Source organism: Bemisia tabaci, chromosome 5 (genome assembly GCF_918797505.1).
Source record: "Bemisia tabaci chromosome 5, PGI_BMITA_v3".
Classification (NCBI taxonomy): Eukaryota; Metazoa; Arthropoda; class Insecta; order Hemiptera; family Aleyrodidae; genus Bemisia; species Bemisia tabaci.
The window spans coordinates 34,319,590-34,335,619 of record NC_092797.1 but is presented as its reverse complement, the minus strand read 5'-3'; the positions used below and the strand labels follow the sequence as shown (position 1 = coordinate 34,335,619).

General features: G+C 36.0%; 1 protein-coding gene across 2 annotated transcripts; it reads right to left on the bottom strand.

The window, feature by feature from the left end:
• Window positions 1-1,913: 1,913 nt before the first annotated feature.
• Window positions 1,914-14,648, bottom strand: LOC109037479 (uncharacterized). Of its 2 annotated transcripts, none has more exons than XM_019052179.2 (5): window positions 14,291-14,648; window positions 11,535-11,692; window positions 7,120-10,360; window positions 6,076-6,201; window positions 1,914-4,805 (listed from the first exon to the last, which is right to left on the bottom strand). In XM_019052179.2, exons 1-4 carry the CDS (start codon window positions 14,309-14,311, stop codon window positions 6,145-6,147), a joined length of 3,477 nt encoding a protein of 1,158 aa, XP_018907724.2. In that variant the 5' UTR covers window positions 14,312-14,648; the 3' UTR covers window positions 1,914-4,805; window positions 6,076-6,144. The 2 variants fall into 2 exon arrangements, with proteins under 2 accessions (XP_018907724.2, XP_018907725.2); XM_019052180.2 differs by having other exon boundaries at window positions 6,076-6,195.
• Window positions 14,649-16,030: the final 1,382 nt, after the last annotated feature.

Sequence of the window (16,030 nt, the reverse complement as noted above, 5' to 3'; positions counted from 1 at the left end):
ATTTCCTCTCCAACTTGTCCTAACAATATAGTTTTACTAACACTTATTACGAAAGTTATACTTCACAGAGTTTTCAAAGGAAAAGTTTTTTTCTGGTTTGACATTCAATTTGTGATTTAATTCTGTACCTGCGGTCCCAATCAACGCAGATAATTAAGACTTGAGTGTACAAGAATGTTTTAAGGTAAAATTTTGGAGATTATAAAATTTGAAAGAATCGGAGGTACTGAACCAAAAAAATTTCAGTGTGCTCTTCATGAACATCAGGTTTTAATGACAAGAAAAACCTTTTTTAGGTTTAGCATTTTCCTCTTTTGAAATCAGGAGAAGAGAGTTTACATGATGGGTTTTCAAGATTTTATACGTACCATAATATGGCTTTCAAAATGCTGTGGGTTTAATTTTTTTTATTTTTTTAAAATGAAATTTACTTATAGATAAGTATTGAAAATGTGCGTGTGGTAGATAAAGGGGAATTCATGAAGATAGAAAAGGCACTAGAAAACTACGTTTGTCAAAAATAAATACACATGGATAGTAAAATTGAAAAAAAAAAAAAAAAAAAAAAAAAAAAAAAAAAAAAAAAACAGCAAAGTTTATGACAATGTTAACTTCCTTTCACTAAGGTAAGCAAACCACTGTACTGCGTGTAATGTTACTAAATTTTTTTTTAGGTGTCTACAAATGGTGGTGGTTGTCAGGGCGGGTAAAAATTTCAGCATTGAGGACTCGCGATTCTGACACATGGCTTACTTTCTTTCGGACTTCAGATCACGGCCAATGTTTGAAAGTCGCATCCTCTTGCGCAAATATCGTGCCTAGAAATCGTAAGAATATGGGTTGTCTATAGCGCAATATATTAAAATAATGAATACCGGCACAAGGTATGATCCACTTGCATCTCTGAATACTGCAATTTAAGTCTTTCAACTTTATTCCATCCGCATAATCCGAAAAAATGGCTCAAATCCAGGGAAACGTGGATTTTTCTCGATTTTTCCCCGATGATGTGGCAACGCCGTGCCGCGATGAGAGGTTCTGTAGTTAGATAAATGTATGTAATTACTGGTGATTCGGCCATAACATATGAAAAATGAAGGTTTTGGACTTTTCTGAATGAGCTCGACGAGAAATAGCCCCCAAATACTGAAATAAGTACTCGGTTTTCTATGATTTTAGGCAATGAAATTTCATACATAAATTATGGTTGAGCTTCTGATAAGAATTTAAGAAAGAGGAGGACTTTCAAAGCACTAAAATTGGGAGAAGGACTTATTTTTTTGCTTCTTCCTCTCTTTTTTTTAAGATTCACCATCAGTGTAACAAACATAATTCATGGAAGCAATTACTGAATAACTTGATGTGTGATGAAAACACAATTTAAAAATAGATTTCAGTTGAATGTGTTGAATTAATTTTTGTTTTTCTCAGAGATATTTACCAAAAAAATGTGATCAGAAAAGATAAAATTGGTAACAAAGATAAAAAGAGAAAAATACACATGCTCTGAACTCTCGAACCGTTTCAGATCAAGATAAATAAAATGCAAGTCAACTCTTATTTCTGAGATACTCGATTAAGAGAGGAAGAGAACATGGCTGAAAAACGAATGGAGCCAAATACGGCTGATATGAAAGTATGTTTTAATGACCCTGAAAGCTATCCACCTATACATATTAACAATGGAAAAACAAGGGGGAAAAACGGGAAACAAGGCTAAAATACACAGTTAGAAAAAAACGAGATGTTTCAACTCGAAACATTTTTCTCAGATCCCGACCACCACCATGTAGGGATCAGGTTTTTCATTGTTGTTTTTTAATTTTTATTGGAACATTTCCGACTGAAAATGACTCAGCTTTGAGTCGCAACGTTTTTTTTTTTTAGTTGTGTATTTTAGCCTTGTTTCCCCCTTGTTTTTCTACTGTTACCATTATCTTGGGCTGTATCCATATTAACAATGAGAAATTTTTTGAATTGACGGATATGTATGATAAAATTGAAATAAAACTTGAAAAAACAATTGATTTTCTTTTTGCTAGGATACAAATCATTCGCCTCCAGGAAGAAAAACTCTCGGATCAGATTACAGCTTAATAAAAAAAAAGATCGAATATTTTCGGGGGGGGGGCTTCTAATCCATGCTTAATCTTGACTCTTACAAATCATCGAGGCTTCTTTCCTTTTATTTTTTTTCTTCCTCTTATTTTCTTTTTAAAAGAATACTTAAGAGAAAATTCTTTTGATTGATAGTTATTAGATCAAGCTTTCAGAGTAACTTTTCAAGTTGGAGCATGCTCTTTCCATGCCAACCCTTGTTCCAAATACTAACAGCATAGTTCTTTTTTGTTCTTCTTTAATATTATCTGGATGCCTTCTATGAATAAAGCTTAACATTTTAAACCAGGATGGCTAAAAAAACTTACATATTTCATTCAAGAGGCAGCTGAGCATGATGAGAGCTAACGATTCATCTTAAATACTAAATATATGGCAGTCTCTAGGAATGAATTGTTTGCGATTTACACAACGCTCGTCAAGCGCGTGGTTATAAAAGAAGATCATAGGGATGGGACTGAAAAAGTATACACAAAGGGCCACCCAAAAGTTGAGACAAACCCTCATGGGGACGAACAGAACAAGCTAATGAAATGTGGTTTGTGCAGGATAATAAACTCACTATTTACTCAACAAAACCAATCCAAGCACATTTGGACAAAAATTTGTAAGTAAGTCATTTTGAAGGTATTGAGTACAGTTTGACCCTGAGAAATTTTTGGTTGTTTTGTAGATTGAAAAAACAAGAAAAACGAGAGACAGAATTTATATACATTACTTTCTCTCTGTAACCAAAAATTTCACAGGACTTATGCAAAATGTCATGATGCCAAATTTTTTAGCAGTTCAGATTGGTTTTGTTGAATATGTGATGAACTCTGTACAAACTGTACCTCACTAGCTGATCTCGCAAAAGTCAGCCTAGAAACTTCCAGAATACCCTTTGTATAATGCATATAATTAGCCTTTTGCATTTAATACATACTTAACTTGCATATAATACATATGTATTGCAATATTTTGAGAAACTCAGCCCCCGGCTAATAGTTGTCCTAGAAAGGTAAGATTAACATTACTTGCCAACAAAAGGAAAAGTGTTAGAATTTGCTTCTACCACCATTAAAGCCCTGCTCTGAACACAGGAAGGTCAGAGCGCACAGTTACTGAGATAAAATTAACCTGTTTTTGGCTGCCAATAGAAGGAATTTTCACTGTTCATTAAAATTAAGGAAAAGATATGATGCGAAAATGCATCGATAAGATAATGATTGTTTGCACAGGTAACTTGATCAAAGAAGTGAATAAACGATCTTCCAGAGAATAGAGGGCATGGGCTCATAAAACACTTAAATGATACTTTGAAAAGTGGTTTCACTGTGTAAGTCAGAGTGTACACCTCAAAAATTTTCATCACTTCATTACTCCTTCTTCAGAAAGGGAGGAGATGAAACGGAAAACTTAACAATCTTGAAAATTTGCTGGGCGCTTACATACTAAAATATTTCTGTGAACTTCTTATAATGGAAAAATAAACGTGCTCTTTAATGCAAGAGGGCTGAAATTTTAGAGCCTAGGTAGAGTGCAATACACGATTTTGAAGACTTGTACATTCATTTGATTACTTAATTTTGAAGTTTGATGTCTAAAAGAAATTCTTAAGAAAGTTTGGCTGCACTTAAGCCTAGGAACAATTAATGAACATTGGCAAAAATAGGTAGATTAGGGGGGGGGGGGGGGATAAAAGATAATTTTTCTCTTTTTTCAAGAGGACCAGTAGTGGAGATTTGCAACAATTACTGTCACAGTTAGAGACGATCAGTGCAAGGATCCGCTTCCTAGAAAGCTAAACCGTCAAAGACTATTATTGAGCCAAAAATAATTTAACAACATTAAATAAAAATTGAGAAAGAAAAGAAAATGATTACAATGGAGGAGTGGTCGACATATTGTTCAGAATGTGATTAAACACTCACTAATCCTGATAATCTGATTTACCAGTTCACCCGAAAAAGGCAACACTCAACATAAAACATTAACCTTCTGATATCAAGTTTTCTCCATTATTCTTAAAAAATTGTATTGTTTCCAGAGGAATCTTATACTAGAGATAATTTTTATTATGAAATAAAATTTTAAGTACCAGCAATTGAAGCAAATGAATGAAGTCAAGTGAAGGGTGTCGCAGATGAAGGAGTTCATGGTCATTTACAGCATAAAACTTGTTAATTAAAATACTTCATGAAAAAATGAAACCTTTCTTTTACGTCAGTATTCAAAAGTTACATACTTTTATATTATTTTTGTTATACGTTATTCAAGATGAAAGCTCATTTCTGTCACTGGCTTCTAGATTTTTTTTTTACTTTCAAAACATTTTCTCAAAAGCACAAAAATATCACTTTGCTCTTTCATTTGCAAGACCCTCCGAATCATAACAATTAGCAAAGCTTTTTCAGTATTAGAATTAGGGACTGAAAAACAAAATACTACATAAAATTATGCCTTAAAAATTTAGTAACCTTTAAACAGAGAAAAATACAGACAGCAGAAATGATGACTGCAAACAAATAAACAAAACAAAACAGTAACATTGAATTTAAAAAAAAAAAAAAAAAAAAAAAAAAAAAAAATCACGAGGAAGTGAAATAAAAAAGAATATTTCTGGAGCAGTTTTCACTTTGTGTTGGCAATGTTGTGGGCAGCCATTACACCATTCACAGCCATGAGATCAATTTGAAGTTAAAATTCTGGGAAACAGGAGAAAATCCATTAAATGAGGTAACTAAAATAATGTTATGATATAAAAAGAGCAGGATAAGTCCTCCTGATAAACGCTTTCATAGCATCATGGCAACGAATATACCAGAACCCCAGAGTCAAGAGGTACCTAACTCCATTTTAGTCTCTCTATTCAAGATATCAGGGGGAGACCGCACGTCAGCCCCATTGATTCCAATGGTAATCTCAATTTTTAAAACTCCATTTCTCATAATCAGTGCAAGATCAGGTTACTAAATTTTCCACACACACTGATTTTTCCAAAAATGTAAGTTAGGTACCTTTTGGCTTGGGGGTACCGATATAAACATAGTGGTTATCTTTTGAGCAAGGCTTGTAAAACTAAAACTTACACAAGAAAAGAAAATATCTGGGAAAATTTTCTTTAAGACTCAAACGATACAAAAACAAATTTTTTACTTCTCAAACAAAGCAGCAAGTTCGTGGGAGGTGATTTTAAAGAATCTGGGTGTCTGACAGAACTGTAAATACTCTGATTTTGGCATCAACAGATTCAGCTGGCTCTCACAAGCTGTCGTTCTGTTTCAATTTCATTATTTCCTAATGGAGGTCTCTGTCAATTTTTTCAAAACTTGGAGTCATCCTATTAATTTTTCATGGTACCAATTAAAGTAGGGAATAAAGTGTGCAAGAAGTTTGAAAATGAAATAAGAAACATTCGACCTTCTGCTCAAAAACTGAGATGAAAATTTAAGATTGGATGCAGTTTACTTCTCAGTAATGTTTAGTAGGAGCACTTAATTTCTTGGGTCCATTAGGTCATTTTCTTTATTGTGTCATTCTAAAGTGGTATGTGACCTACGCTTACAATTTTTTCTCTAACTTTTTAAAATGATGGCAACTGGGAGCAAAATCACTCAAAAGTACAGAAAATTGGAGTAGCCAAAAACAAGGTTCGAAATGCGCTCTCATAGCTCGTGGATTTACGCAGCAAGATCATGAGCATATTGGCGCCACTACTACGCTGATCCCACTTCATTCTTTATAAAACTGGAGAGTGGTCCGCTGAAATGTCAAAATCTGATTTTTCAACCGAACCCAACAAAAATAGCTCTGCTGATAACTGTGCATCCATGGTCCATAACAATTCATTAAATTTTTCTGCATTACTTCACTTGGCAAAATTTCACTTTTACTAGATTTCTTTTAATATCAAACTGTTCGTTTCCAACCATTAAAATTGACTTGACCTTGAAAATGAGACAGAGAAGTTCCTACCTGTTTAACGGATGAATCCATTAAGCTTCGAGTAGATTGATTGGTACGTGAAAGCTTGATCAAGTTATTTCACAGACCCTGACCAAAGGGATTTTGATAGGATAACGGATTCTGAAAAGACTGAACCTGAAAAATTGAAAAGAACTGAAATTAAAAAGAAGGAGAAAAAAGGAATCGAAAGCAACTACAAGAGTTCAACACAAAATACAGAACACTCAATAAAAGAGTGACGATTACTAGACTCAATTAACTGGACTTATAGAAGTCATTCGAATTAGTGCTGTCAGAAATTCTTCTGGGAGGATATTCAAGATATGCTGTAAAAAGTTGGTCAAAGACATGAATACCTTGAGATAATATCTAATTTATCCTAATGCTACAGGCAATACATAAAAAAGATCCCCCACTTACAAGAAAAAGGTAAGTCTAGTCCACATACAGGGAGGAGTGTAAAGAGGGCACAGTAGTGAAGAAATAGATAATCATGTGCAGGGTTCGGTTCTGCAGGTATTTAAGATAGAGATCATTGTGAAGTTTGTGAATGGACGTAAGAATTAATTTAAAATTTCAATAGATCTGGTTTTAAGTGTGTTGAGCATGTTTTGTTTTGTTGCGGTTTTTCTGACTCCTCCGAATGTATTGTTCCAGCTTGGATTTTTAAACTTTACTGTACAAAACCAAAAAATCTTGCGATTTGAGTTTTTTTTTGAGGAACTTTTGCACTGGAAATTTATGTAAGAATCTTTAAAAATCCATGATTTTATATTACTGATCAAAGATTAAAAAGTTTTTTCTATGAGCTTGAAAACATCTTGGCTGAATAATACGATGCAGGTACAGATCATTGAAGTTTCTTAGTATGAGGATCATAAATTTACGAATATTTAAAAGTGGGGGAATAAAAATTCCTAAATTTTTCAAGATATTTTAAGAGCACTTAAAGTGATAGCAATGGTATTAATGAAATTTAACACTATACAAATAAAAACAAAGGTAGAGCAGGAAAATTTGCATTGATCAACGTCAACAGGCTGGGGGACCTACCATGGGAAGATTTGAAAAAGCCGAGTTTTGCCAATGAACAGTGCCATTCGGTGTGGGTGCTGAGAAGTATTGATTGGGTTCTTGCATTGGTTGGTTGATGGGTTGTGACAAGACTGAAGGTTGAAACTGGTTCATAGCTCCTGACTGCAGCTGATTATGCGACTGATTTTGTGTAACTTGAGAGTAAACTTGAGTCCCTGATATTTGATTTTGCATTTGATTTGTTGCTACGGGTGGAACATAATTATTGTAGTACATTGTTGAATTGTTTTGATTCAGCATATCATTGTATAAAATCTGATTATTGTCCAGTAGAAGTGAGGTGTTAATTGTGCTGGAGCCAAAGTCAGCACTGAAGCTTTGAGTTTGCGGTGCTTGGTACTGTTGCATATTTTGATTACTTGCGGATGACTGAAAATTGTTGTTCATTGTTTGATTATTGAGTACTGATGAATTTTGAGCTAAATATTGTGATGGATTTTGAAAATCTGGTTGATAAAAATTGGTTGGCTGACAATTTGGAGGAACACTAGAGGGTTTTGTGACAGAGACAATGTTGTTTGGAAGAAAATTACTATTAGTGTTTTTACTAACTTGGAGGTTGTTTTGCAATTGATTTGAAGGAACACCAGAGTTTAATAGGGATGAATCGGCTAAAAGTGCTTGTTCCAAACAACTGACAGTGGGTTGATACGATGCCGGTCCAACATTTGTAGCATTTCCAGGATATGGCGGCGGTGGTCTAATTGGATTATTGACTTTCTGGGCTACTGGTTTTTTACTAAAGGCTCTAACCAAGGACGAATTGGCTGTATTGGTTCTAACTATAGGCTGATTAGGTAAACTGGCTTTCATGGGTGGACTATTTCTGGGAGTGAATTCTGGGGTTTTACTATTGTTACCAACACGATCACCTGGCCTGATTGTATTGGCCGGTGCAGGCTTGGTCTGCAGAATAGGACGTACAACTTGAATTGGTGCTGATCCAAGTTGTTTTGCAAATGCAGCGTTTCCAGAAACAGATGTGGGGGTTATTGGTGTTTTGACCATTGATCCAGGTTGCTTCGGAAATGTAGCATTTCCAGGTGAGAGTGTGGATGCTATTGTCGTTTTGACAGCTGACCCAGGTTGTCTTGGTAATGCAGTCTTCTCAGGTACAGAGGTGGCAGTTATTGTGATATTGGACAATTTTTTCACTCTTTCATCAATAGTAGCAGCATTTGAGGTTGTGGAGGGAGGTGCAAGTCTAGGCATGTCGGGGGCTTGAGCTTGTTGGGGTGTTCGAATAACAGATGTTGGCTGGTTTTGAGAGGCTAGAGATTGAACACTTATATCACTTGGAACCTTATTGCTGGCTAATAAGTTATGAAGAGTCAAATTTTCATTTGTTTTACGAGGAACAACTGTGACAAATGGAAGTTTGGAAACACCAGCCGAAATAGTGCTGGAAGTTTGTGGATTTCTGGCTTTAGCATCTGACACAGGAGAATGTTTAATTGGATTTGTGGAAGACGATACTATTACACTTGGTTGGTTCATAGTTTGTTGGTTTGGTTGATGGCTAAATGGAATGGATGGAGTGAATGTTTGAGATTTCGGAGTTGATGTTGTTGGAATCGAGGGTTGAGTCATTGTCGAATCACCTTGAGGTATTTCGGCATTCTTCAAAGCTTCTCTTCTTGTTTCAACCTCCTCCAAAGTTTTTGAATATTCGATGACCATTTGGGAATCAACCATCCTATAGGAAATTTTTCTAACAGGTACATGTACTGAATTTTCTTCATCCTGACTAGATTTGCCATTGTTCTTCAATTGATTTAAAGTATTCTGGGATTTGATTACCCCTATATAATCGATTAATTTGTAACAATGAGCGTGAAAGTTGCTGGTTAAGAAGAAATTAACTATTTGCTCATACTTGAAATGCCCATTTCGCAGACTTTCAGTAAGAACTAAAACAATATTTTTAAATAGAGAGCTTTTCTTATACCTGTTATTGGTAATTTCTATAAAATTATTTAGAATGTACAGAAATCCAAGGTACAATAGTGTTGGAAAATATTCAACTTTGTTTTGTTTTTCTAATTTCATATGAAAAGATTCAACAACTTGAGTGAATAATTTAGAAATGATAGCATCAAGTTCTTGCCGTTTCTGGACTATTTTTTCCAATTGCTCATTCTGAATTTCAGTCTTAGATGATTTTTGCAATTCAATTGTAGTTAATATTCGATTGAATTCTTCGGTGGAGCACAATTTTTCACTTAGATAAGTTGCTATTTTTAGCAAGAGGCTTTTTGCCATAATTTGTGACACATGGTCTGAGTATAGGTTATGGACAATCTTCCCAACACCAGAATTACTTGTCTTGAGATTTGCCTCTCTGATAAAACTATCAGAGGCGCCGAGGCTTTGTAGACTCCGTAATCGAATTTTACCAACATTCTTTTCGTCAGTGTTTACAATTGTTATTTTCTTTAGTTTGTCTAAATTTTCAAAATTTTCTTCACTGGAGCCTGGTAAGTGACTTATACCTTCTGATGCTTGAGACACCGGTATGTTTTTACTAGGTGAAGATAATATCCTTTCATTTCTGCTGACACTTTCAGAACAGGGTTTATCAGCTGCACTCGTTTGTTCACTGGGTAAACATCTTAAACCTGAGTGCTCATCCAATATAAAGGCACTTTCTATGGAGGGGCTATCAGTTATTTTGTCAAGACTATCAGAATCTGATCTGAGAATTATTTTGACTGGGTTACTTGAATTCCTGTTGCCATCGTTCAAAGGTTTTGCTGCTGTACACTGAGGAGTATCATCTGAACTGCTTACTCTAGGTGTTCCATCTTCTGGGGAGCTGCAAACTGTGATCACATCTGTTACCTTGTTGCTACTCAAACAAGCTTCAACACCATTTATTTTTTCAGAGGCTACTGCTGTTTCACTGCTGTCATGAACTATTGGGACATTCAATGAAGGACCTCGATGATAATTTTTATAAGGGATTTTTAATTCTACATCCTCCTCCTCACTATCATCAGAATAAATAATCGCCGCTCTCCGTCTCGCACTTCTCTCCGGCAGGATTCTCCTTTCATTGCTCGTCTTTTTTCTCCTTGATTTAGATTTTTTGTGGTTAGAATCTAAAAAATCTGAGCTAGAGCCCTCAGATGATGAGTCTGATAACTGCAGGCAGGCCACCCGTCTACGTTTTCGTATGATTTGTTTTTCATCTCCTGAGCTGCAAAAGAAAACGAAGATATTAGTATGGATGAGTCTACTGAAAAGATTGAAGCTCATTTTTCTTAAGAGAAAGAAGAAGCAATGTGCTTGCTTATGAGATTTGAGGGAGACAGTAGAATCGATTTAAATCAGTAATGAATGTAGTTGAGTAAATTGATTATGCAAAAATTTCATTCAGACGTATGAGTGTGAGGCAATATGGAGCTTCACCAAATATAAGGGAGGGGGGAAGGGATAGTTTAAACACTGACAATCAAAGCCGTTTAAGGATTCTGCTTTGACAAGAAAATGGACTATTTCTGATTATGGAATTATTGAATAAAGGAGTGAAAGATTTTAGCTGTAGCAGTAGCTGTACCATCTAGTGATGAATAAAATCAGGAGCATTGCAGTAGAGACAGGAAATTTATTTCCAAGCTTCACCGGCATATAAGTAATGAAAGAGATTCTTCTGCTGAACAATCGTATGACTATATTAATTAAATGCTGACAAAAACAACAAGTCAGCACAGTTCTTTTTATATTTGGCAAAATGAAGTTTTTAACAAAATTTAATAATCTTTATCGTTGCAAAGCTAGGTACTACAATTTTTTTTTTAAAATCTTTAGTCTCCATAAAACGGTTTCTGCCAAGACCATTATTTTCTTCAATAGTTTTTTGGCTCTTGCAAGAGAATGGATTGGTGAAATTTGAAATTTTCTTCTTATTTCAACAGGTCGAATTAAGCACTAAATATTTACCGCAAAGCACAATTATTTCGAATAAAATTTGACAAAATTCTGATCTTTTTCACAAAACAGGTACCTATTGAGCCCCTGTTTTTGACTGTGATTGTAGAATGGCTTGACAGATTTTAAAATTTTCTTCTGAAATTGGAAGAACAAATTACTAAGGCACTAAACATTTATTGTGCAAGGAACAATATTTTCATGCAAAATGTAAAAAAATCAGCTAATCATTCTGTTTTTAGGCAGTAGTTTTTCAAACACTTTGGTGGCTCGAACTAAAACTTTTTAGAAGAATGAAGCACCAAATATTTTACCATATTTAGGCAGTTTAAGCTCAAAGTTGGTTAACCAACTTCACCAAGCTCGATGCAGTAAATGGGGAAAGCTGTTGAAAGGTGAAAAGTAAAACTAGAAAAGAGAAAGAGAGATGATAGAGGACACACCTGTCATTGCAAACAGATGTTGCAGGTGAGGGTCTCCATTCTTTTGGTGAATCTGCTAGAGTTTTCTTCGTCCACTGAGCGATTTCTTCAGGTGTTAGTTTCTTGACTACAACTCGAGCAAACAGCCCCAACTTTGAAAGTGACTTGATGATTTTTGGCTGCAAAAAATGAAGAGAGACGATTAGTGACTAATGTAGGAACTGGCTAAAGTAATATTGACAAAAAATTAAAGCAAAACCTGCTGAAAAAACTAGAACAAAAGATGTAAAATATAATTATTTTCCAGATTTTTAAGGTTCAACGAAAAGTTCGGTCATAGAATCTTTCCGAACTGATGGAATTTTTTTCTGGTAGCTCATTTTTGGAGCTTTAATTTTTGATTTATGAACGTGGTTCAAACTTCCTGAATCATGAAAAAGTTTAAGGACATGCTGAATTGACATTTATGGAGGTGGCAATATCAAGACGATGCTTGTTACAGAGCAGCTGAATTGGAAAAATTTTGATGGACGGATGGATGGTTTAACTTTATCTTCAAGTTAAATCTTAGTAAATATCCACATCAGCATAAGTGGGGGATTGATAAGAATTTCCATATGAAAGCCAACATTGCAGATCCAATCAACAAAAAAGAAAGCAGTTGAATCACATTGATCAGGCTAGAAAAAAAAAAATTAAACAACTAAAATAACGTAAAACAATGGAAAAAATTTAAACAAAGAATTAAAATAAAAATAGAGAATTACCTATCTTAGAACTAGTAAATATATAGAATCCTCATTTGATCAATAACAATCAATATAAAATGTAACCTTCGTTTGGTGTATAAGAATGAAAAAAATAGTTATGAGCACAGATAGGATAAGAGCAAATACCAACGTTCACCAAAATCACAACGCTTCATGAGCTCCAATGACTGCATAACAACTTGAAATGCAGTACACAGCCATCACTCTATGAGTTGGACGTATTTCTGCCAAACGAAAGTATAGACTAGTGGGAAAGATGGAATGTGCTCTAGAAAACTAGATAAGAAACAATGTTAAAGTAGGCGTTATTCCCTTTGGAGGGAAAGGAAAAGCAGGATTTTTATTTACTGTCAAACGGAACTATGTACCATTTGAATGCAGCACTCATGAGCCATGGGCATGTGACAAGCACCTTGTGGACACAGCTCATGAGCTAAAGACTCCCAGGCGGAGCCGCGGCGGCAGCTACGTTGCTGCTGACGTCACTGGCGCTTTATAATTCTCATTCAATCTTACAGCCCTCGACTAACGAGTGCACCCCGTCTTTCTCACCTGTCCCTGGTTTTATTTGGCAAAAATACATCCAGCTGTGAGTCACTCTAATGATTACAATATCATGCTTGGTTTTCGGAGAGGAAATACCAATTCCTGGCCACATTAGAAACTGTAAGAGAGTGTGTTAGTAAGTCCTGGAGAGGGAAACGTATCCATGCGCAGAATCTACTAACACACTCTTAGCTGCACCAATCATTTGTCTTAGAATTAAATAAGCTGCAGGCTGGGCTACGAGTAGCTTGTGCAAGTGCGAATTTTCACAATTTAACCCGATGAACTCTAAAATATGAGACTTCATAATCCACAGGATTGAAACATCACATTTCTGCCCATGAAGAAACAGAAATATTTAAGGAAAGCTGTTACTACCACTGGAAACTTAGGTTTCCCTATCCTTCTCCCTTAGACATACGTTTCGCAGGTTCCATCCATCATCATCCTTTGATTCCCTACATATCGACGGTGTAGGTCGGCAATCACATAACTCGGTTTGCGACAACGCAGACTTCCTGTCATGCTTTATTTTTTAAAAGGAAAACTACGCGACAGTAATTCTTTAAAACTGCCATGATTTTTCTTCTCTGTGAGAAAAAAATTCTGCGTAGACTTCATAGGATGATGTCCATTTGTTCTCCTTTAACAAAGTAACATAGAGGCGGAGAATTTCAGACACCATAAACGAGTTATGTGATTGCCGACTTACACCGTCGATATGCATTATGCGATTAAATCATTGTTTCCTTCAATTAAAATGTGATTCTGTTGTCAAAATTTATTTCATTCCGTCAAAATTGCCCAGAAATTTAACTGAAAATTCTATGGCCAGAACAAATTCCCTTTCTAAAGTAAAATAATCCATTTTTTGAAGTCCTTCCTTGACAATCCTGTGTGTTCCCCGCAGCTTCCACCAGATAACCTCAAGCAGTGGCTACGTTTGGTCATTCAGTAGTGGAAGTGTGGTTACAAAATTGAGCCTAACTAAAACTCTGCTTGAACTGTGTTTTCAGCATTAGCAATGCTTACAATGCATGCAGTGTCTACAGACTTGGTGTTAGATTACGTTTCATTGGTAAACAGAGGAACCAAACAGTAACTGATAGGTTAGGTTTAACTGCACCAAACATTTGAGTTTGAATACAACACGCTTGCACACTTTAAAACTACAAAAGAAGATTCGCCAACTGGATTCTTGCATTTACTTGCAATGCTAAACTGGCATCAGATGATCTTCTGCGGCAGTCTAGAAGTGTGCACAAGTATTTGGCGCAGACTCTACCAACTAGCAAGTTAAAACCAAGTGGTCAAATTTTTCTTGCGCTGCCCGTAAAGTCTTGGGTTTCCCTGCAGATTTATCCGTTGGTGGTTTCAACAAATTACGTTAGAATGCTAGATACCTCAACATAAGTGAAGTTGTCAACAAAAATTTATGCAATAAACTAAGGAATATCGTACCTCATCCTTTGGCGGAGCCATTATTATCCTCTCAGAGATTTAGAGATAAGAACTACCTCAGCGTCATGTTGTAGACAAAAACGGAAAGAGTCTTCCGCGATTGCAGTTTCCGAATATCACTTCAAAATAAAGATAAAATGACCATGATCTAAAAACTAACAATTTTCATGAGTCCAACTAGGTTATTCGATCCTGCAGTCCTGCATTGATGGCGAACACGGAAATCACAAAAATGTCACATTATCAATGTTATCAACACGTATCTCTGTGTTAGTAATGAAAGAAACTTTGAAACTAAACTAACCTACAAATTACAATACGAAAAGTGAAACCATGAGTAGGTCATTTGAAAAAAAACAAAAAGTCATAAACTTGCACTTTGCTGTACCAACCAATAGAGAGAGGCCTTGACATTTTTGCCAAATATTATGCCTAAGAACTAAGCCAATCAAGGCCCGTCTGAGCCTTCAGAAATGGCGGAATTCGCCGCAAGATAGCCCTACCATCTACAGGACTACTTTCTCATTCCCGCCAATTTTAAATTTTTTATCACACATTACACGTCATGAGTTGCCACGGCCGCAGTATTGTTCACTTTGTCCATTAAAATAACAAATATAATAAACTAGTCTGTCTTTGTCTCAATAGTTCCTATTTGGACATAGTGCAATTTGTGGCTCATTCCAGAAACAACATATGTACCAATAGCTCTCCTGTGTAGAGAGTTGTTTTTTTTGTATGAGCCGGAATTGGTAGTTGCATATTGCAATATGCAGTCTAATAGGACCGCACTTAGCGGAAAGGCACCAAGCCAGTGGCGTAGACAGGGGGGGGGGGGAGTGTCCAGAGGGGCTGGACCCCCTCTCCCTCCTTAGCCTCATTAAGTGTACCTTTTTTTTTACTTTTGGAGGGTAGGCATATAGGAAAATGGACCCCCCCCCCCCCCCCTATATAGAATACCTAGCTACGCCACTGAACTTAGCCACATCAGCTTTTATCAAAAGTAACTGGGATCTTCAATTTTTTACAAGAGAACGTTTGTGCCGATTCCTTTGAAAATCGTAAGGAATTTGCTTCGCACTATGCAGTAAAATTCACTGATCTAAGTAGGAACATACTGTGCAGGAAGGGCAAAGGACCAGAAGGGCACCTCATCGAGGGGGCGAGGGGAACTGAAATGCACCCCTCAGTAAGTCTGTACTGCCGTGCTAAGGAAAAACGCCGTATAAATCTTCAGGCGTTGCCCAATTTCCTTAGTTAAGACACAAATTTCTTGGTATACATATGAATATTTTTCCTCCAATTTTTCAGATAATTTTGTCCGCAATTTCATCTAAAGTCCCTGAAAATTTCAAGGAAAAATATTCATAACTTGCCTCAAAATTAAGTATTTTATCGAAGGAAATTTGGCAACTCTCGAATGTTCATACGGCTTTCTCCCTTAGCTCCGCGGCAGTGTAGGACTCTCCCAGCTCCAAAGGGAGATCCGGGGGCCACCCCGAGAAAGTTCTGCCGAATAGTCAGCTCAGGGACAATTTTTAGCTGTTTTCAGCGAAAAATGGATCAAATTACAATTATTTGATTCTACTTAGAAAAGAAAGCCTTGCAATAAGTATCTCAAAAATCGAACGAATAAGAGCCGCGTATCTCAAGACTAGTGGGACTGGGACTCAATGGTAAACGATAGTCGATTAGCGTATGTCAGTGCGCCTTCATTTTCGTATGATACTGTGCAGTACT